Source organism: Pogona vitticeps, chromosome 2 (genome assembly GCF_051106095.1).
Source record: "Pogona vitticeps strain Pit_001003342236 chromosome 2, PviZW2.1, whole genome shotgun sequence".
In the NCBI taxonomy this organism is placed as follows: Eukaryota; Metazoa; Chordata; class Lepidosauria; order Squamata; family Agamidae; genus Pogona; species Pogona vitticeps.
In genome coordinates, this window is record NC_135784.1 from 140,764,025 (window position 1) to 140,787,030 (window position 23,006).

Sequence of the window (23,006 nt, forward strand, 5' to 3'; positions counted from 1 at the left end):
CTAATCACTGGCTGGCAGAGTAGGCTGCTCAGGTATTGCCTTGAGTTGCTCCCCACTCCCCAAGTTAGCAAATAAACTGGTTGAGCCTTGACCGGTGGGTGATTGCTGCCTATGACTCCCACCCTCCAGTTGCCTAAGAAAGCCCCAGTGCAGCTCTTGGCTCTCCTCTCTCCAGCCAGAAAGCCACTAATCAAAGAGCGATTATTACATATCCCCTAAGGGGCTTTAGACAAAGTGATGTGTAACCCAAATGGCTGCTGTAAACAGTGTTTTTTTTTTAAAGGCAGTGTGCAAATGGGAGCCTCCCCAAGGGTAAAGAAAATTATCTCTCTATTTCCCTATCCCACAACCTGAGTGCTCTATTAATTATTATCTATTACCTGTTACTTGCTCTGCATGCTGTTCACAGATGTCTTAGTGGTGCTCTATGACTCAGCTATACTATAGGAAGAGGGGACTTTATGGAGAGCAATGCACAAAATTTGCATAGGAGGGGAAATCCTTAGTATTTCAAAAGCCAAACAGCAGCTCCAGCACTTGCATGATTACAGAGCTAATTACCTAAACACAAAGAGAAATGCTGCAGGGGGAAAGGGCATTTATAGGTTTTGTGTCTGGGCAAATCAGAACATACTTATAATCAGTGGTGGGATTCAAATAAATTAACAACAGGTTCTATGCCCGAATGGCAAATAAATAAATAAATAAATAAATAAATAAATAAATAAATAAATAAATAAATAAATAAATAAATAAATGCCCAGGACAGTGGGATCCGATGAGAGTTTCTTCTACAGTGGTCTCCCTACTGCCTATCATCACAACTACTTCTCACATGATTAAGATATCTGGATAAGTGTATCTGTTTGGGCATGCCGCTGCTGTTAACCTCACCATGGGCATGTGCCAAACACACACACACAAACACACACCTCACAGTGGGTGCTTATGACCAGGTTTGACAGAGAACTGACACATCTCTCCTTCTCTTTACCTCCTATTTCACCCTATAGCTCACCAGTAAAAATTGCTTCCATCCCCTTTCCTGCTCCTGAAATGACTGATAGCCCTGCTTGTTGTTACCTGGAGGCTGCCTTTGCATACCTGTTGAGGAGTTCTTCTCCCCCCCCCCGCTTCCTTCTGGCTTGGAAGGTATGGTCTCTTTTCAATCTGTTGCCACTCCACCTCAACCCCACCACCTCAATCGGTCCAGAACACTGCCAAAGAGCCCAAAAAACCCACAACAGCCAATATCAACAAATGCTTGATTAGTATGCTCTCATGTATGCCTTTTCTGGAGAATGCTGCCTTCTCATGATGGTCCCTCCCCCTCGGAGTCCCTCCGGCCCCCACCCACCCCCCATGTTGACCTGTGGTCAAGATGCGTCTGAATGTCTGGAGAGAAGAGTTTCAATTCCCCTTATCTATTGATATGTTTATGTGTTTTCCTTTCTTGGCCCTGGATATATGGCCTTCAAGAATAGTAAGTCTTACTAGTGTTAAAATACTGATAGCTGTCTTCCTCCTTCTAACAGAGTGGGCCATCTCTGTGTGCCATTTGTCTCCCGAAATTGTCAGTTTTGGGGCAGGAGGAAGAGTTCTTTGTTACTCTAAATGAGGCTTGGAGGTTTCATCTCTTTGTGGTGTGAGTGACTTTTCTATTGCATACCTTGCTTGCGTGGATCAATGAGACTGTCACTGGTTCATGCATTGGATATTCTCTGGGATTTAAAAAAAACTGTTTCTAGGCAGAGCAACAGTCTTATGTGGTACCTTTAACTTGAAAAAAATCATAGTAAAACGAGGACGGTTGTTTGTTTGATTGAAGCGGTCTCACCCCAAAACTTTTTCCCTCTGTGTCCTGCCCTCATGCCTTGTCAATCACACACACCTCTCTGCCTCGAGGCCATGGGCTTTCCTCCAGTGACATCAAGGACTCATCCTCCCCCCTTTTCCCCCAGTGACACCGCTGCTCTTTCCAGGGCTTTATCTCTCTCACCCATATCCCACCTCAGACGGCTCAGTGTGGAGTGGGAAGGGAGGCAGTTAATTGTGCCCCCTCTCCCTCGCTCATCGCTGGTCACCTGGCCCCTCCTCCTTCATTCATCTCAGGCCAACAAACGGTTCTAAGAACCAATAGTACATTTAGGAAGCGGTTCTATAGAATAGGTGAGAACCTGCTGAATCCCACCTCTGCTTATAATGACCCTAAAATGGTTCCCATTGATGAAATCCAAGTTGCTGTATGTTTTGTCTTGTTTTAGTTTGTTGTCAATTGCAACAACTCAAACATACAACAAATGTTTTAAAACATAAGATATTTCAGGAGTGGCTTTTATCACACATGCCTAAAAGTTACCATGGCCAATCACGGATTCAAGCCCAGGTCTCCTGAGTCCCAGGGTGACACTCTATTCACTATATCACACTATTCACTATACCACACTGGGTATTTATAGGTTGGCCTCCAATGAAATATGCTCCCTTTCTTTGCTCAGGCTTCTACAGCTCTGCAAGTTGCCTGACCCATCCCTCCCACATTAAGAGACGAGGAACTCAAGACCAATAGAAATGGATCCTGTCAATCTGCCTCCTTTTCTTCCATCTTTCTTTTGGGAAGCCATCTGCCACTTAACATTTGATTTTATATTTTGTATTTGCATCTCCTCCGACAAAGTAGAGCCAAACTGGCTGCCTGGTTTACCCAGAACTGGTGGTGATAAAATAAGCAGGACATAGATTTCATTGAGGTTGGCTGAAAACTCAGAGTGAATCTGACCAAGCACCGGCTAGGGCCCATTTCACTGCCCTACTCTGTGGCAGTGAAAGCACCGAAGAAGTCCTTCTTCTTTGCCACCATTGCATCTGTCATGGTTTAGGTTATTAAGGCTAAAATGTAATTTCTGGATGGGATTTGTACCATGGAACTGTGTAGAAGGAATCCATATTGGTCTGTGTTAGCATAACTAGATGCTTCGAGAAGCTGTTTCCTCTTAGAGCTAGTTGGAATTTTCCATGAAGCAAGCTCGGCCAGAGATGATAAGGGTCAAGACACAACATCAGGAAGATGGTCAACAACAACTGCACATTCCATGGGAAATGGAAGCGGAGTGCGGAGAGACAGCACTTCACCCTGATTGGTTAACACCACAGAAGAGTGGAGAAGAAGGGTGGTTCCAGCATGGAAGTAAAATGGAGAATGAGATAGAGAAAGGATTGGGATTTTTTAGAGGATTTTTGTTGGGTTTTTGCCTTGATGGATTTTTGAGTTCTAATTGCTATTTTTTACTGTTATGCTAGAATGTAGTTCAGAGTAAGGACAGAGAAAGGGGGGGGGCTATGCCTTGCCTACCTTTCAAGCTATTTTAGCGGTTTTTATTTTATTTTTGTAGCTGGAATTTGCTAAAGTTCTAACTGCTTTGATTTATGGAAATGTACTTGAATGCTATGCATTGCAACAAACTGAATATCTCTAAATACTTTATTTTTCTAATAAAACAATAATTCTTAAAATCTTATGCTTGGTTTCTTGAGCAGCAAACCTGCATCATTATTTTGCAGGCCACAAATACACTACTTGAGTCCATTAATTGCCTGAGTTTTGTTCGTCTTGGCAGATTCCAAAACACATGATTTTTATCTTGGTTTTTCTCTCAGTTAATTGCTAATTTGAACAGACTTGGGAAAAGGAGTAAGTGGTACTGCCTGGCTGGGTACCTGGGCTCAGCTCAGCTGATTTAGGAGTACACTTGCCCCTGGAACCTCTCTGTTCAGGCCGCAGGTTATCTCTTAGGACTGTGGTCCCCAACCTTGGGCCTCCAGATATTCTTGGACTGCCACTCCCAGAAGCCTTCACCACCACGTCTGCCAGCCAGGATTTCTGGGAGCTGAAGTCCAAGAACATCTGGAGGCCCAAGGTTGGGGACCACTGTCTTAGGAGACCTGTGTGCTTACAGCATCTACACAGAGTTATCTAGTGGAGCTCTTTTAAGTGACCAAGGGCCTACTACATCATGAAGGAAGAGAATGCAGACCACACTGTAGCTCACTGTGAAGAATTTGCACAGATCTGCTCTAACTACAAGGAGAACAAACAATGGTCCGTTTTTGGGCACAATTAAAAGTGGTGGTTTTAACCATAAATAGCTTGGCTCCAAGCTGTCTCAGTCTCCCATTATGAGCTTGCTTGGGTATTAAGATCATCAGGAGAGGCCCTTCTGTCAGTGCCATCAACTATACATGTGTGTTTGTTGGGGACACGGGAGAGAGCCTTCTGTGACTGAGACTTTGGAATTTGCTCCCAAAGGAGGCCAGGCTGGCCCCATCTTTGCTGTCCTTCCACAAGCAGGCAGAGACCTTCCTCTTCACTCAAGCTTAACCTCCGTGACTGGCTGCCTGAGTGAGATTTTTAAATGGATGGTTTTTCAGAGCGGTATTTCTTTCATCCTTTTAAATATTTTTATAGTTTTTGTTTCCTTTAAATATTGTCTTAATGATGTAAGTCACCTTGGATCTCTCTTTAAAGGAGAAAAGTGAGGTAAAATTTTTAATTATAAACAAACAACAAACAAAAATTATTATTATTATTATTATTATTATTATTATTATTATTATTATTATTATTATTATTATTATTATTATTATTATTATTATTAAAATCTGCCTCTTTAGTATATTATTTTAGTTTCTGTAAAAACCTTGATAGGCTTTTGTCATTTAGGAATTTGGAAGAGCAAAGGAAGATGAATGAACATTTACATTTCGCCTGGTGGAAAGTGAGAAGAAGCTAGTTGAACAGGTTAGGAGTAAAAACAAAGAATGCCCAGGGAAAACTCACACTGTCCTGCACTTGATCCTAGAAACTGTGGGATCTTGGAAGGTTTGAATTTGAAAATAAAAGGAAAATTTACAGTTGGAAACAGCAGCATTTCACCTTAGTGTGATTGATGTCTCCCTAGAGATCCGATGTGGGAGCAGCACATGTGGTGTGCCTGTTTGCATCATTGCTAGGAGTGGAGGAGGCTTAAAAGGCAAGCCTCTAACAGCTCCCATAACTTTGGAAGTTGCAGATTTGCCTGCTTAGTTTGGCAGGCTCTGTTTATAGGCTCCTTTTGCAAACATGGCAGCTATGAAACCATGTTTTCTCTAGAGCAGTGATTCCCAGCCTTGGATAACCCAAGGGTTCTTGGACTGCAGCTCCTAGAAACACTGGCCAGAACAGCTAGTGGTGAAGGATTCTGGGAACTGGAGTCCAAGAATACATGGGTTACCCAAGTTTGGGAACCACTGCTCTAGAGAGATCCGTGTGTTTTGGTTCCTACACTGTGTCAGGGGGCTTGAGGAATCCTACAAGTATGCATTTGGAAAGAAAAACTTACAGTGGAAATCAGATGTAACTTAGGGGCAAGGTGGATACCACCAGTTACGTATAATGTTTATATATACCAGAGATACCATTCTAAGTGAAGTCGATGTTACATACAGCACTGATGTTACCTGTCTGTCATGGGTTGGAGGGAAAGTTCCATCCTATGGGGAGTGGAAGGCGGGACATCAGGAGGAGGGGCTGTACTGTATATATATGTGGAGTTTGTGTGGAGAAGTTAGAAGGAGCTGAAGGAGAGCTGAGAGAAGAAGCTGGTGTGGGAGTCTGTGTGTCAGACAGGGTACTACTGTGTGTCAGTCAGTACCAACCTGATAGGTTCAGGTGTCTGTATGGTTAGCCAGAACTGATAGGTTCAGGGTCTGTGCTTTATTTAAAGGTGTTCTGTGTGAACCAAACTGGTGTATGTATGATTGAGACTAAGCCACGTTACTGTATCTTATTCACTTGATCATTTTATTTTCCCTGTGTGTTATTTAAATAAACCTTATTCCTTTGTTAGTTAAAAATCCATCCCTGGTCTGTGTGACTTCTTATAGGGAATGGTTGGTGGCAGCTTAGTGAAACTGTGGCATATCCCAGTAGGTCCGGGGCTGTCACATTGATTGGTGTCCAGCGTGTGGGATACGACTGGTCCAGTTGTCCAGTGGTACAGCAAAGCCTTGGCAAGTGTGCCCAGAGCAAGGGGGGTCTAGTCAGGGACAATCTGAGAGCGCGTAGGTAATCTTCTAGGCTTACCTCACGGGGAGGTATGCTAGTGGAAGAACGTGTGACCTCAGATTGGTGGGACTAGATTAGGGAGCTCTGAGGCAACCTGTTTTGGCGGGAAAAAGCTGAGGCAAAGCTGAGTGAAGTAGTAGTGATCTAGCTTGTCTGCTGAGAGGCCTAGCAGAGGGGGGTAGACTCTGGCTGGCAACAGTTGCAAGTTAGTGCTGAAAGAACAGCAGCAATCTATAGAAGGCTGGTTCTGAGGTAAAAGAGAAAAAAAAAGTGGTCGCTTTATTTTGAGGCTTGACTTTTGAAAGCAGCCTGTTCTGGGGGGGGATTATGCCCTTGACTCGAAGCCAAATGGCAGAAATGGGTGAAGCGAGGGAACCCCAGGTAGACCAAGGTTCTGAGGATGAATTTGGCTCAGTGCAGGATGAGAGCACGGGAGAACAGAACCCAGAACTCAGGAAAATGCTCATAGTCCAACAGCATGAACTGAGGGTGAGGGAAATGGAGGAAAGATTAGAGAGAGAAAGAAGGGAGGAAAGGGAAAGGCAATTTGAAATGGAGCAAAGGGAAAGGGAGAAACAGAGACAATTTGAATTGGAATTGCAGAGAGAGAAAATGGCGTTTGAGTTAAGAAAATTGGAACTGATGAATCAGAACAATAATAACAATAGGGATTCTGAGGGGGGCCAATTGTCTAAAACTGACCTGAAGAAATTCCCTGTGTACCACAAGGGGGATTGCCCTGAGGTGTTCTTTTCCCTAGTGGAAAGAGCGTTTGTGGACTTCTCAGTAAGGGAAACTGAGAAGATGACCATCATGCGATCTTTAATCAGTGGCAGCCTGGCAGAAGTCTATGCAGAGATGCCAGAGGAACTGATGAAAGATTTTGCAGAGTTTAAAAAACTGGTGTTTGCCAGACATGGGATAAATGCGGAACAGCTGAGGCAAAGATTCAGGTCACTCACCAAGAAACCAGAGCAGACTTTTACCCAAGTGGGGGCCCAACTGGTGAGGCTGCTAGAGAAATGGCTATCTCAGGAGGGAACAGAGACCTTCCAGCAGCTCAAAGACTTGATAGCGCTGGAACAGTTCTATTCAGTCCTGCATGGGGAACTAGAGTTCCATGTGAGGGAAAGGAAACCGAAATCTGTGGCAGACGCGGCCGAGATCGCAGATTTTATTTACCAGATAAGAAAGCCCTTAGGTGAGGGGAAATCTGTAGGTAAACCCAAAGAAACCTACAGCAAGTACTCTCAGGGACCAGAGAGAAACCAGCAAGGGGGAGGGGCCCATGGTGAAAGGAAGCCCTCAGACATGAAACCAAGACCTCAGATTTTGGAGGGAAAACCAAAACAAGATGAGAAAGACTCAAAATACAGCAGAAAATGTTATTTCTGTCAAGGAAAGGGCCATCTAATCTCAGAGTGTGAGAAATTAAAGCAGCTAAAAGGAAATGTGCCTCATGATTTGAGTGGAACCAAGCCAAAAGCTGTGTTCTGTGTCCAGAAAGAGCAAAGCTCCTTGTCACTGAGGGAGCCTGTTGCCATGGCTACTCAATCTGGAACAGTTACATCTGCTGATCAGGCTGAGGAAAATGGTCCTCTTGTGGAGGTCAAGCGCTGCTTGCTAGTGAGAACAGATTCGCAGTTGTTTGAGACCGCAGGGGTGGATATTGTGGGACCTTTGCCCAAGGCCACAAAGAGGGGGAACCGGTTCATTCTCACCATTGTGGACCATGCCACGAGGTACCCTGAAGCCATTCCCTTGACTAACATTGAAACTAACACAGTGGCAGATGCCTTGGTGGGGTATATGTCCAGGATGGGATTTGCCTCAGAGATAATCACAGATTTGGGCGCATCGTTTACATCGAAGCTCATGAAACGGTTATGGCAAATCTGTGGAATTAAACACAAGGAAACCACTGCCTATCACCCTGAAAGTAATGGGTTAACAGAGAAGTTCAATGGGACTCTAATGCGCATGATTAGGGCTTACTTGGCAGAGAATCCAAACAATTGGGACCAGAAGCTGCAATCCCTTTTGTTTGCTTATCGATCAGTGCCACAAGCCAGTACCGGGTTCAGTCCGTTTGAACTCTTGTTTGGGAGAAGGGTGAAAGGGCCCCTTGATTTGATCAAACAAAATTGGGAGCAGATCACCCAGGATGACCCACAAGATGTTGTGACATATATAGACACCTTGATGAATGACCTAAAGAGAAACCTAGAGCTAGCAGCAGAAAACCTGCAAGCTCAGAAGGTCAGACAGAAAACATGGTATGACCACAAAGCCAGGGAGAGGCACTTTGACCCAGGGGAGGAAGTGCTTTGGCTTAGGCCCTGCAGAGAGAACAAACTGCAGCTCAAATGGGCAGGACCATACAGGGTCATTTCCAAGATGTCAGACCTGAACTACCTTATAGAGCAGGAGGAGAACCAAGCAAGGAGGGTGGTACATGTGAATGCCCTAAAACCCTACTACAGAGGGGAACAGAGGGTTTTATTTGCAATAAAGGCAGCTGAGGAAGCTGAATTACCCTTCTGGGAGGGTAGAGGGGAAGTAAAATACAACCCAGAGGAGGTAAAGATCAGTCCTGCACTCACCCAAGACCAGCAGCAAGAACTAAAAATGCTGCTCATCAAATACCAAAAGGTGTTTTCCAATAAGCCGGGGATAGTGAAGGGAGTGATGCATCGGATCCACACAGGGGATGCACCCCCGCAGGCAGTATCCCCATACCAAGTAACGGGACCCTATAGAGACAAGGTGCGGAAGGAGCTGGACGAGATGCTTAGGGAGAACATAATCGTCCCCTCTTCTAGTCCTTGGTCCTCTCCGATAGTCCTAGTGGACAAGCCTGATGGGAGCATTAGGTTTTGTGTAGATTACAGGAAATTAAACCGCGTAACCACTCCTGATGCCTACCCAATGCCCAGGCTAGACAACCTGATTGAAACCATAGGGGGTTGTCGGTTCATTTCATCATTGGACCTAGTAAAGGGATATTGGCAATTAAGAATTGATCCCAGGGATCAAGAAAAGACAGCCTTTTGCAGCCCTTTTGGTCTCTATGAGTTTAGAGTCCTGAGCTTTGGTCTCAGAAATGCACCAGCCACATTCCAAAGGCTGATGGACCAGACCTTAGCAGGGCTCAGTGACTTTACTGTGGCCTACATTGACGACATAGGGATCTTCAGCAATACCTGGGAAGATCACCTGAAACACCTGGAGTTAGTGCTGCAGAGGTTAAGTGCAGCAGGGCTAACAGTAAAGGCGAGCAAGTGTCAGCTGGGTAGCCCAGAAATAAAATATTTGGGTCACATGGTAGGGGGAGGAGTGATCAAACCCCTAGAGGCCAAGATAGAAGCAGTTCGTGATTGGCCTAGACCCAACACCAAGAAAAAAGTCAAATCATTTCTTGGGTTGGTGGGCTACTACAGAAAGTTCATCCCGAGGTTTAGCGAGATTGCGGCTCCGCTGACCGATCTGACGAGGAAGAAGACTGATGACCGCATCCCGTGGACCAGCGACTGTGAGGAGGCGTTCCAGAGGTTGAAGGAGGCCCTCATCAACTATCCAGTGCTGCGTGCTCCAAACTTCGACCGGGAGTTCATCATCTACACCGATGCGTCTAACAGCGGGGTAGGAGCAGTTCTTTGCCAGGAGGATGAGAATGGTGACCAGCATCCAGTGTCCTACCTGAGTAGGAAACTCCAGAAAGGTGAGAGACATTTGGCAACCGTGGAAAAGGAGTGCCTGGCCATAGTCTACGCGATCCAGAAGGCCAAGCCTTACATCTGGGGAAGACATTTTATTCTGTGCACTGACCATTCACCACTGCAATGGTTAAAGACAATGAAAACCCACAATAGCAAACTTATGAGGTGGGCTTTAAACCTGCAAGACTATGACTTTGAAGTGAAGGTGGTCAGAGGGTCAGTGAACTGTGTTGCTGACGCCTTGTCAAGAAGACCTGAAGATTGAAGACGGCGAAAGAAACATGGACTATGTATATATTTTGGTGACAAAAGGTTAAATGTATCTGTTTATTAAACATGGTTTGTATGAATAAAGGTAACTTGATGTATTGTAAATGGTAAATGTTTAAATGCCTAATTGATATGGTTATCCTAGTGTAAGTATAAGTAAGTATGGTATTGTATGTTATTGTATAACTGTTTTTGTATGTTTTGGATCCAGGTTGTTTTTTGGAGAAAAGCACTTTAGCTTTCCCCCTAAAAAACAACTTATAAAGAGGGGAGGTGTTACATACAGCACTGATGTTACCTGTCTGTCATGGGTTGGAGGGAAAGTTCCATCCTATGGGGAGTGGAAGGCGGGACATCAGGAGGAGGGGCTGTACTGTATATATATGTGGAGTTTGTGTGGAGAAGTTAGAAGGAGCTGAAGGAGAGCTGAGAGAAGAAGCTGGTGTGGGAGTCTGTGTGTCAGACAGGGTACTACTGTGTGTCAGTCAGTACCAACCTGATAGGTTCAGGTGTCTGTATGGTTAGCCAGAACTGATAGGTTCAGGGTCTGTGCTTTATTTAAAGGTGTTCTGTGTGAACCAAACTGGTGTATGTATGATTGAGACTAAGCCACGTTACTGTATCTTATTCACTTGATCATTTTATTTTCCCTGTGTGTTATTTAAATAAACCTTATTCCTTTGTTAGTTAAAAATCCATCCCTGGTCTGTGTGACTTCTTATAGGGAATGGTTGGTGGCAGCTTAGTGAAACTGTGGCATATCCCAGTAGGTCTGGGGTTGTCACAGTCGATATGTGTGCTTTTATTTCAGTTTGCTGTGCAACTTGTTCTATGTTTTCCTTTTAGTTTTTAAAATCTCTTCTATGAACTGAAGTATGCGCTGTCTTGGGAGTAAGCGTAATTTAACTTGACGGGGGTTACCTTTGAGTAAACATGTATAGAATTACATTGTAATTCTGTGACCCTAAAAGCTGAAGATGATCTCAGTCAGTTGGAGCTCTTCCTGCCCACTTCAATAAAGAGCAGCATACTGGCAGAAGAAAGAAAGCAGGGAGCTGCCTGGAAAGATGGGGATAACTTTCATAAGAAGTAATGCTCCCAGAAGCCCTTTCAGTACAATATTTACATGCTTTCCAGCATATAAGCTCTCTGGGGGTAAGTATCCCCCTTTGAATTTCCCTTTAGAATTACAGAATTGGGACCGCCCTCCCTCCTCTGAATGTTTTGGGAAATCAGCCGGTTCCCAGCTCCATGAGTGCCTGAAGGGACTTTGACAACACTCCACTCCAGGCAACATTGAGGTAGTGGTGAACGTTGTCCCAAAGAAACGACTGGAGCTGTTCTTATAATGGAGCTTGCCCAACATTAGGACCTCCCTTTATCCAGTAGATGTCAGTATTCTTAACTTCCAGTCAAAAAGCCGTGTGTCTTCTCACCCCCATCTTCACCTCAGTAGTACATACTAGCTCACCGTTGAGGGGTAATCCAAACACATTCCAGTCTGCTGGTATTATAAGCACATCAAAGGCAGATGCTCAAAATCCAGGTCACTCTTCAAAGAGGGAGACCCTTGCTTGCTGCCCTTTCTTACACCTCTCGCTGCCCACAGTATATCTCTGCCACCCCAAAAACAGACATTACCATGGAAACGGTCCAAGGTCCCAACAGCAGGATTAATCTTATGGCCTTTCTGTCTGATAAGGTCCTGTCCCCTGTCTGCCTAGTAAGACTGTTCAGTCATTCGCCCGCACACTCACCCACCTGCTAGAGGAAAGACTGGTCTGTAGACTTGGAATGGGGGCTGAAAGGACAAAACAGGATTGAGCTTAAAGATAATTTCATGGTCCTAAAAAACAAACAAACTGATTCCCATTAATTTTTTCCTAAATAGCCAGCAGCTAGTACATGTACACCCACCAAAAGTAGTAATGATTCTGTTATGGCAGAAGTCAAGTTAAACCCAACCGTACTCAGACTCAAACACGTGCTTTTCGTCTGAGAAACAGGCAGGCATCTCAGAAACATCAGATGTCCAACTAGGTCATTGTTTCCGCTCTAAAAGGTCTTCACAACAAGGAACCAGTTGGGGCATACAACCTCAAAGAGAAAAGTCTTGGCCCTATGTTACTTTGCAGACATATCAGCCAGCCTAGTGAGTTATAGTCCAGCCCATGCAAAATTGATAGATGTAGCACTCCGTGAAACCTGTTGAATCATTACTGGATGGCTGAAACCAATACCTATTGATGAAATCAATTACCCAGCAGGCATTGCACTCAGTGACATTCACACTCACACTCTCTCTCTCTCTCTCTCTCTCTCTCTCTCTCTCTCTCTCACACACACACACACACACACACACACACACACACACACACACACACGCACACACATGCAGAACAGCTAATAGTGAAAGACTAAAAGCATTTACATCAAATGCACACCTAACTCTTCATTCATCATCTTGTCCTTCCCTAATTAAAATCATAGAAAAAGTTGATTTTTTAAAAATACTTGTGGCTCTTGAAAGTATAGCAGAGAATGCCAACTAGTGTGCTAGCACTAATTCCACTAGTTCCATTCCTGGAGAGTTCTAACCTGGCCACAGTGACACATGCCTTTAGTTATATACTGGCTGGATTACTGTAACACGGTCTACATGGGGCTGCCTTTGGAAATTGGTGGGGAACTTCAGCAGGTCCAAAACGCTGCAACCACATTGTTAACTGGGGATGGTTACTGCGATCACATAATCCTACTGTTGCAGTAGCTCCGCTGGCTGCTGCTCTGGTTCTGGGCACAATTCAAAGTGCCGGTTTTAACTTATGAAGCCCTAAATGGCTTGAGTCCAAGCTATCTCAACAACCTTATCTCCCTTTATGAGCCTGCCTGGGTGTTAAGATCATCAGGGGAGGCCTTTCTCTCAGTCTCACTACCTTCACAGGTATGTTTGGTGGAGACATGGAAGAGGGCCTTCTCTGTTGCTGCTCTAAGACTCTGAAACTCCTTCCCACAGGAGGTCAGGCTGGCCCCGTCTTTGCTCTCCTTCCCCAAGCAGGCTAAGACTTTTTTTTCCTGCTCAGGCAGGCTTTTCCTTAGTGACTGATTGTGCAGGAGAGGGATTAAAATCGGGTGGTTTGCATTTTGTGGCTTCAAAATCAGTTTTTAGTAATACTTTATCCATTTTAATATAAAGTTATTAATTCTTTTTAAATATTTGAACAATTTACTGTACTGTTTTTAGCTTTTAATTTCGAGTTTTTTTAATGATATAAGCTATCTTGGGGCCTTTTAAAGGAGAAAGGTGGGGTACGATATTTTGAATAAATAAATAATAAATTACTATGGTGGCGCTTCTGATACAGACAAAGAAAGAACGACCTAGTTACTGGGATGGTCTAGTACTTAAAGTGAATGCTCACATGCCTTGTTATGTGTGTGTATGGGACAGGGGGCTGTTGCAAAAGGAGAACATTTGAACCCAACTGCTTTCTCTTATAACCCTCCTCCCATCCATCTCTTTTTCAGCCATCAACAGTGCTGTGGGCATAGCCTTTCTGGGAGAGGAACACAGGAAATGTCCCTGGCTGGCTTTCCCAAATTAGCTTTTGGTACCTTACCTAAGATGGGGTGATGTGGGTATTCACCATATCAGGAGTGATACTCCACTAGCCTGGATTGATTGAGCTTCACAGTGGAATTTATCAGGGAGGTGAAAAATACTCAAGACAGAAGGGCCAAACAAATTAGGATAAAAACCCACACCCATGCCCCGCTATCTCATGGATATCTAACCCCGGACAGGCTCTTTTATTGTGGAAGTTGTTATGCCTCCAATTGTACAAACTCTGTTTATATCGGGCTTTGTCCTGCAATTTCGCTTTGACTCCATCAGACTATCTCCACATCCCCAGTGAATTTTGGGAGACGGTTGCTTTTAGCTCCAGCAGGGTTGTGTAGTTAATTGGTAACACGAGAAGTATCCAGCTAGGGGGGGAACTCCTTTTGCAATTGTTCTTTCACAGTAAAAATGGCTATAGTTGTTCCCTTGGGAACAGAGGTGAGTTAATTAAAGCATTCAAAGGAATGTTATGGCTTTCTGCAACAAACTTCAGTGGGTTACCCTGAAGCAAAAACTGGATTTGATAGAAGATGGGGGAATACTCCATCCTGAAGTGGCCCAGGAAGGCTATAAGGTAAGAGCTGAAGAAAGGGACTCATCCAGTTCCCCATCTCTTGCCACAGAGAGGGGACATGGTGTCTATGTGTGTATTAAGAACAGCAGGCCAGAGTTTTGTGTGAGACAGAATAAGGGACAAAGAGAGCAGAGTTAAGGCTCTGCAAGGACCTTAGTGTGCTTGATGTCTCCCTAGAGATCTGACATGGGAGCAGTACACGTGGCACACCTGTTGCATTTTTTCAGTTGTGCTTCCACCAATGGTAAACAGGTACATATGTGTAAATAGACTCAGATGTTAGTAAATGCCAAGAAGCCTCCAGTGACCTCCTTCCAGATATTGCCAAATGAGGGTGAGTAAGTACTGCAGACACCGCTCAGATGAGATTGGTGAGCAGAGGAAGCAACTTGCTCCTGGTTCTGAGCAATTGGAGCAAAAATGTTGTCATCCATCATAAAGTCTTGCTCATTTTGACTCAAGGGTGCTGAAGGATGCATAACACAGTTTATGCGTAACACAGTTTATACAACTAGTTGCCAAGGTAGCATTTCCACCAACTCTTTCCGCCCACCTAATGGGATGAATATCAGCCGGCCCATCCCCCGCCTTTCAGTGGCACAACAAAGGATGAAAAATGTCAACTGCACAATTTAAAGTTTATGCCTGGAGATCATTTTAGTAAACAGTGGAAACGGCAAAGGCAAGAAGCAAAAGACTCATAAGGTTTGACTCCAAACTTGGCAATTAAAGGCAGAGAAAATAAAAACGTGTTGGAATGGGGTTAGAAGAAGCAAATGTCTCTCCTGCCCCTGTGAGGACCACATGGGCCTTCCTGTTTACTGTGAGCTACTGCCAGTTTAGAGGCCATCTGTGGGATCAGAGCAAAAGGAGAAAGTGTGTGCATATGGGAGGAATGGGAAAGGATGTTACAGATCCAAAGAAAGGATGGAGTTCAATCTGGAAAATATAGTAAAATGGGGTGGGGTGGGGTGGGGTGGGGTGGGGTGGCCAGCACATCTTGCTTCCTTGTAAAGAAATATGACTTCATTTTAGAGGAAAAAAATTCCAAATGTGACTCAGAGGACAACTTCTTATTACAGCGAATGACCTCAGCATGAGCCAGCAGGACTGAGCTTTGGCCAGAAGTGCTAATACAATCCATGGATGTCTCTGAAGATAGCATCCAAATTCTGACTACAGTCATTCAGATACCCTTGAAAAGACAATATAGGTAGTCTGGTACATTTCTCTTAGCAAAGAAAGACCTCCTATTGTGAGACAGCCCAATTCAGCATCCCATATGCTAACTTAAAAAATAGGAGTTCTCTAAACAAAGAAGTATAATTTTGAAACTGGATCTCAAATCAGCTCCAAAGTCAGTACACAGATACAGCAGACAGTCTATTCTTGCTCTGTGCCAAATCTGGGAATATTTGGGCAAAGGATTTTTGGGTTAAGATTTTTAAAAAGTTAAACTGATTTACCCCCCTGTGCAGACACCAGTGTTTTCTGTCCGCAGATTTAAAACAGATCAAATACACTGAAAGTACACACTTGCTTACCTTGAAAGAGAGTGATTAGTCCGAGTCCCGTTTTGTTAATTTGGAAGAAACCCAGGCTTGGGCGGGGGGTAATATTGATTTTTTAAAAAGCCATTTGAGAGGCAAAAAGTCTATCTTTTTTTAACAACACAAACATTCTAAATGTAAACATTCCTGCAAGCTTTTTCACACTTGTTGAAAAATAGCCCTGACAACTGCTTTGTGTTTGGGCGAGAAGTGGTTATCTGGTGAAACATCTAGTATTTTCCCTTGCATGGCATCACTTTGTGAATGGTAGTGAGAAAAGAGGGTATCATGTAGACCATCTTGACTGCTGCCATTGGTGTGGTCAACATTCAGGCTGCCTTTTGCTATGTAAAGTTTGGCATTCTTTTTCCTGCTGGCAATGCTGGCATGGTTTTGTTCAGTGATATCATGCAATTTCATGGCTTTTTACAGAAGCACAATATCCTAGATTCATACATTGGAGGATTTTTTGAAGAAAAATATTAAAATGTCATCTGGATCATATTTTCTCTCACTAGGTTGATATCAGTGAGGTTATATGCATGCGTAAGCCAGTGTGGGAGAGTGGCTACAGCTGGGATGCAAAACATATGGATCTCCAGATGTTGCTGGTCTAAAGCTCTCATCATCCTTGACCATTGGCTGTGCTGGGTAGAAGGAAGGTACAATCTGACAACATCTGGAGGGATCCACAATGCCCATCCCTGGGTTGCAGCGTCAATTCTGGTTTGGGAAGACTATCCATTATCACAAATGGCCAGCCTGGCAGCTGCCAAGAGCATTCATTGCAAGGCTGCAGGAAGGTCTCATAAGCTCTTGCTAGAGCGTTCATGAGAGTTACGTTGGTAAGCTTATAGGGTAGAAATCAGGGCAAACTGAGCAGTGTATCCAACCTTAGTCTTTTTGCCTACCATGCAAGGCTACCTTTATACTTCATACCATCCCACCATCCATGGGTCAGTGGCAACCTTAACGTGTTTTGATGTCTAGTAAAGGAATGAATTAGAACAATTCTAACCTCCACCATATGTCTGCCCTAGAGTCAGTCTTTTTGCTCTTGCCTTTTTATATGTTAGGGAGAGGCAAGGAAGTTCTCAGGCAGGGCTATATTGATTAAATATACAAAAATGCAGCCACCTTAGATATGCAAATATTGTTTGGAGCAGGTGTGTGAGCAAAGTGAGGCACTGTAATAATTATTTCCTGCAAAAGGCAATCTCAATGGGAAAGAGGAGATATCCCAAATAATAATTGTTCTGCCTTACAGGCAGTAGTTTAGTAGAACTAGAGCTTGGAGGGGACTTTCTGAATAGGAAGGACTATGATATTATCCGGCAACCCCCACTTTCTTAGGCTGCCCTCTGAGTTTATAATTCTCATGGTGCAGCTGGAACTGTTGACAGCCATCTCTGTTGCAATGCAAAGTACTTGAGGGTGGCTTTGTTTTGAATGGCCAATAAGAGCCTCCATCCTACAAAAGACCTGCTCCTCATTTGTTGATATGCAACATTTTCTTTGGTGGTGGTGGGGCTCACCTTTCGCAGGGCAGCTTTGGGTACTGCCATGATGAGCATCTGCACTTTTGAATTTAAAGAACTAGCTGTAGAAGAGGTAGCCGTGTTAAGTTTGTGCAAGCATCATGTCTGATGAAGTGGACTTGTCCATGAAAGCTCACAGTTAAAAAAAAATAGTCTTTAAGGTGCCACCATATTTTTATCTATTTAAAATTTTTGTTCCTATTTTCTTTTACCTATAAAATTTGAGGAAGGATGGGATTACAAATGTGATTATCAACCAACAACCATGAATATGTGCACACACTTGCATGTACAACCAAATAAACCCATTATAGCCCACTTTGGGAATGTTAATTGTCTGTACATCAGGGAACCTATGTTCTAGCACTTTGTAGTAAGCCAAGTTGCTTATGCAGACAAAGAGAAATTTTGAATTCATTGCCAGAGTTCAGTTTTGAACTATACTGGCCGGAACTCTAATGGCTATTAATATTGGCATAAGTGGAATGGTGTGAAGTGCCGCAGCAAATTTGCACTAATTGATGAGCTGCCACTCATATCCCTCATCATATGCCGATCATATTTCTTGACACACAATAAGAAATATGAGTGATGACTTGCTTTGTTGTTTAGTCGTTTCAGTCATGTCCGACTCTTCAAGACCCCATGGACCAGAGCATGCCAGGCCCTCCTGTCTTCCACTGCCTCCCGGAGTTGAGTCAAATTAATGTTGGTAACTTTGATTACACTGTCCAACCATCTTATCCTCTGTCGTCCCCTTCTCTTCATGCCTTCACACTTTCCTAACATCAGCGTCTTTCCTAGGGAGTCTTCTCTTCTCTGATGACTGTTACATACAGCACTGATGTTACCTGTCTGTCATGGGTTTGGAGGGAAAGTTCCATCCTATGGGGAGTGGAAGGCGGGACATCAGGAGGAGGGGCTGTACTGTATATATATGTGGAGCGTGTGTGGTGAAGTTTAGCAGAGCTGGAGGAGAAGCTGGAGAAGAGCTGAGACAAGAAGCTTGAGTGGGAGTCTGTGTGTCAGACAGGGTACTACTGTGTGTCAGTCAGTACCTACCTGATAGGTTCAGGTGTCTGTATGGTTAGCCAGAACTGATAGGTTCAGGGTCTGTGCTTCAAGTTAAGTGTTCTGTGTGAACCAAACTGTGTGTATGTATGATTGAGACTAAGCCACGTTACTGTATCTTATTCACCTGATCATTTTATTTTCCCTGTGTGTTGTTTAAATAAACCTTGTTCTTTGTTTGTTTAAAAATCCATCCCTGGTCTGTGTGACTTCTTATAGGGAATGGTTGGTGGCAGCTTAGTGAAACTGTGGCATATCCCAGTAGGTCTGGGTTTGTCACATTGATTGGTGTCCAGCGTGTGGGATACGACTGGTCCAGTTGTCCAGTGGTCCAGCAAAGCCTTGGCAAGTGTGCCCAGAGCAAGGGGGGTCTAGTCAGGGACAATCTGAGAGCACGTAGGTAATCTTCTAGGTGTACCTCACGGGGAGGTGCACTAGTAGAAGAACGTGTAACCTCAGATTGGGGACTAGATTAGGGAGCTCTGAGGCAACTTGTTTTGGCGGGAAAAAAGCTGAGGCAAAACTGTGTAGTAGAAGTGATTTAGCCTGCCTGCTGCGAGGCCTAGCAGAGGGGGGTAGACTCTGGCTCGCAACTGTTGCAAGTTAGTGCTGAAGAACAGCAGTAATCTATTGAAAGCTGGTTCTGAGGCAAAAGAAAAAAAAAAGTGGTCGCTTTATTTTGAGGCTTGACTTTTGAAAGCAGCCTGTTCTGGGGGGGGGGATTATGCCCTTGACTCGAAGCCAAATGGCAGAAATGGGTGAAGTGAAAAACCCCCAGGTTGACCAAGGTTCTGAGGATGAATTTGGCTCAGTGCAGGGTGACAGCACGGGAGAACAGAACCCAGAACTCAGGAAAATGCTCATAGCCCAACAGCATGAACTGAGGATGAGGCAATTTGAAGTGGAGGAAAGGGAAAGAGAGAAACAGAGACAATTCGAATTAGAGAAAGAGAGAATGGAAATGGCGAGGGAGAGAGAGAAAATTGCTCTGGAAAAGGAAAGAATGGCATTTGAGTTAAGAAAATTGGAAATGATGAACCAGAACAATAATAACAATAGGGATTCTGAGGGAGGCCAATTGTCTAAAGCTGACCTGAAGAAATTCCCTGTGTACCACAAGGGAGATTGTCCTGAAGTGTTCTTTTCCCTAGTGGAAAGAGCGTTTGTGGACTTCTCAGTAAGGGAAACTGAGAAGATGACCATCATGCGATCTTTAATCAGTGGCAGCCTTGCAGAAGTCTATGCAGAGATGCCACAGGAACTGATGAAAGATTTTGCAGAGTTTAAAAAACTGGTGTTTGCCAGACATGGGATAAATGCGGAACAGCTGAGGCAAAGATTCAGGTCAATCACCAAGAAACCAGAGCAGACTTTTACCCAAGTGGGGGCCCAATTGGTGAGGCTGCTAGAGAAATGGCTATCTCAGGAGGGGACAGAGACCTTTCAGCAGCTCAAAGACTTGATAGCGCTGGAACAGTTCTATTCAGTCCTGCATGGGGAACTGAAATTCCAGGTGAGGGAAAGGAAACCGAAATCTGTGGCCGAAGCAGCAGAGATCGCAGATTTTATTTATCAAATAAGAAAACCCTTAGGTGCTGAGTGGAAATCTGTAGATAAACCCAGAGAAACCTACAGCAAGTACTCTCAGGGACCAGGGAAAAGCCAGCAAGGGGGAGGGGCCCATGGTGAAGGGAAGCCCTCAGACATGAAACCAAGACCTCAGATTTTGGAGGGAAAACCAAAACAAGATGAGAAAGACTCAAAATATAGCAGAAAATGTTATTTCTGTCAGGGAAAGGGCCATCTAATCTCAGAGTGTGAGAAATTAAAGCAGCTAAAAGGAATTGTGCCTCAGGATTCGAGTGGAACCAAGCCAAAAGCTGTGTTCTGTGTCCAGAAAGAGCAAAGCTCCTTGTCACTGAGGGAGCCTGTTGCCATGGCTACTCAATCTGGAACAGTTACATCTGCTGATCAGGCTGAGGAAAATGGTCCTCTTGTGGAGGTCAAGCGCTGCTTGCTCGTGAGAACAGATTCTCAGTTGTTTGAAACCGCAGGGGTGGACGTAGGAATACTTGACCATCAGTATCGGGGGCTGAGGGACACTTGTTCCCAGGTGACCCTGTGCCATCCAGATATTATTCCTAGGGAATATATAATCCCAAATGAGAGCATGAAGGTGGCAGGGATTGAGGGGCAGGTGATCTCACTGCCAGTAGCGGAGGTACCTGTGAACTTTCAAGGCTGGAGGGGAGTTTGGCGGCTAGCGATTTCATCGACTCTGCCAGCAGCCGTGCTCGTGGGAAATGACCTGGCTGAACATGTGAAACGGGTGCTAGTGATTACACGTTCACAAGCCACCACGGGGACAGTTCAGGGGGGTACTGATGAGCCCGAGACGGAAGCAGAGGGGAGTTCCGAAGCTGTGGTGGAAACCTTAACCACAGACAGCCGATTTGGCCAAGAGCAAAAGGCAGACGCCACTCTCCAAAAGTGTTTTGAACAGGTGACTGACGCCCAGCTAACACCTGAAACCCCAGTGAGATTTCTAGAGAAAAAGGGGATTTTGTATAGAGAGACCCTGAGGAATATCTCAAAAGGGGGAGATGGGATCAGAAGTCAGCTAGTGGTACCTGAAAAGTATCGCCCCATGATCTTACAAAGGGGGCACTCTGACATGTTTGCTGCGCACTTAGGGGTGAACAAAACACAGCAGAGAATCACACAGAATTTTTACTGGCCTGACATAGGGAAGCAGATCAGGGAGTTCTGTAAACAATGTGATGTGTGTCAAAGGCAGGGGAATAGCCGCGACAGGACCAAAGCAAAGTTGTGCCCTTTGCCTGTGATTGACACTCCGTTCAAATGCATAGGGGTGGATATTGTGGGACCTTTGCCCAAGGCCACAAAGAGGGGGAACAGGTTCATTCTCACCATTGTGGACCATGCCACGAGGTACCCTGAAGCCATTCCCTTGACTAACATTGAAACTAACACAGTGGCAGATGCCTTGGTGGGGTATATGTCCAGGATGGGATTTGCCTCAGAAATAATCACAGATTTGGGCGCATCGTTCACATCGAAGCTCATGAAACGCTTATGGCAAATCTGTGGAATTAAGCACAAGGAAACCACTGCCTATCACCCTGAAAGTAATGGGTTAACTGAGAAGTTCAATGGGACTCTAATGCGCATGATTAGGGCTTACTTGGCAGAGAATCCAAACAATTGGGACCAGAAGCTGCAATCCCTTTTGTTTGCTTATCGATCAGTGCCACAAGCCAGTACCGGGTTCAGTCCGTTTGAACTTTTATTTGGGAGAAGGGTGAAAGGGCCCCTTGATTTGATCAAACAAAATTGGGAGCAGATCACCCAGGATGACCCACAAGACGTTGTGACATATATAGGCACTTTAAGGAATGACTTAAAGAGAAACCTAGAGCTAGCAGCAGAGACCCTGCAAGCTCAAAAGGTCAGAAAGAAAACTTGGGATGACCAGGAAGGCAGGGAGAGGCACTTTGACCCAGGGGAGGAAGTGCTTTGGCCTAGGCTCTGCAAAGAGAACAAACTGCAGCTGGGTAGCCCAGAAATAAAATACTTGGGTCACATAGTAGGGGGAGGAGTGATAAAACCCCTCGAGGCCAAGATAGAAGCAGTTCGTGATTGGCCCAGACCCAACACCAAGAAAAAAGTCAAATCATTTCTTGGGTTGGTGGGCTACTACAGAAAGTTCATCCCGAGGTTTAGCGAGATTGCGGCTCCGCTGACCGATCTGACGAGGAAGAAGACTGATGACCGCATCCCGTGGACCAGCGACTGTGAGGAGGCGTTCCGGAGGTTGAAGGAGGCGCTCATCAATTATCCAGTGCTGCGTGCGCCAGACTTCGACCGGGAGTTCATCATCTACACCGATGCGTCTAACAGCGGGGTAGGAGCAGTTCTTTGCCAGGAGGATGAAAATGGTGACCAGCATCCAGTGTCCTACCTGAGTAGGAAACTCCAGAAAGGTGAGAGACATTTGGCAACCGTGGAGAAGGAGTGCCTGGCCATAGTCTACGCGATCCAGAAGGCCAAGCCTTACATCTGGGGAAGACATTTTATTCTGTGCACTGACCATTCACCACTGCAATGGTTAAAGACAATGAAAACCCACAATAGTAAACTTATGAGGTGGGCTTTAAATCTGCAAGACTATGACTTTGAAGTGAAGGTGGTCAGAGGGTCAGTGAACTGTGTTGCTGACGCCTTGTCAAGAAGACCTGAAGAATGAAGACGGCGAAAGAAACATGGACTATGTATATATTTTGATGACAAAAAGTCAAATGTGTCTGTTTATTAAACATGTTGGTTTGTATGAATAAAGGTAACTTGATGTATTGTTAATGGTAAATGTTTAAATGCCTAATAGAGTGTAAGTATAAGTAAGTATGGTATTGTATGTTATTATATGACTGTTTTGTTTGTTTTGGGTCCAGGTTGTTTTTTGGTGAAAAGCACCTTAGCTTTCCCCCTACAAAACAACTTATAAAGAGGGGAGGTGTTACATACAGCACTGATGTTAC

General features: G+C 44.6%; 2 protein-coding genes across 7 annotated transcripts in view; one reads left to right on the top strand and one right to left on the bottom strand.

Moving 5' to 3' along the window:
• RBFOX3 (RNA binding fox-1 homolog 3) overlaps positions 1-23,006 on the bottom strand; it is a 471,477-nt gene that overhangs the window by 147,993 nt on the left and 300,478 nt on the right. The window lies entirely within an intron of this gene.
• On the top strand, positions 5,981-22,939 carry LOC144586293 (uncharacterized). The gene is made up of 2 exons (XM_078384274.1): positions 5,981-6,355; positions 19,096-22,939. The coding sequence occupies exon 2, from the start codon at positions 19,172-19,174 to the stop codon at positions 22,712-22,714; it is 3,543 nt and encodes a 1,180-aa protein (XP_078240400.1). The 5' UTR covers positions 5,981-6,355; positions 19,096-19,171; the 3' UTR covers positions 22,715-22,939.

Coding starts and splice junctions, on each gene's coding strand:
- LOC144586293 (XM_078384274.1), top strand. CDS start 19,172: ATGCCCTTGACTCGAAGCCAAATGGCAGAAATGGGTGAAGTGAAAAAC.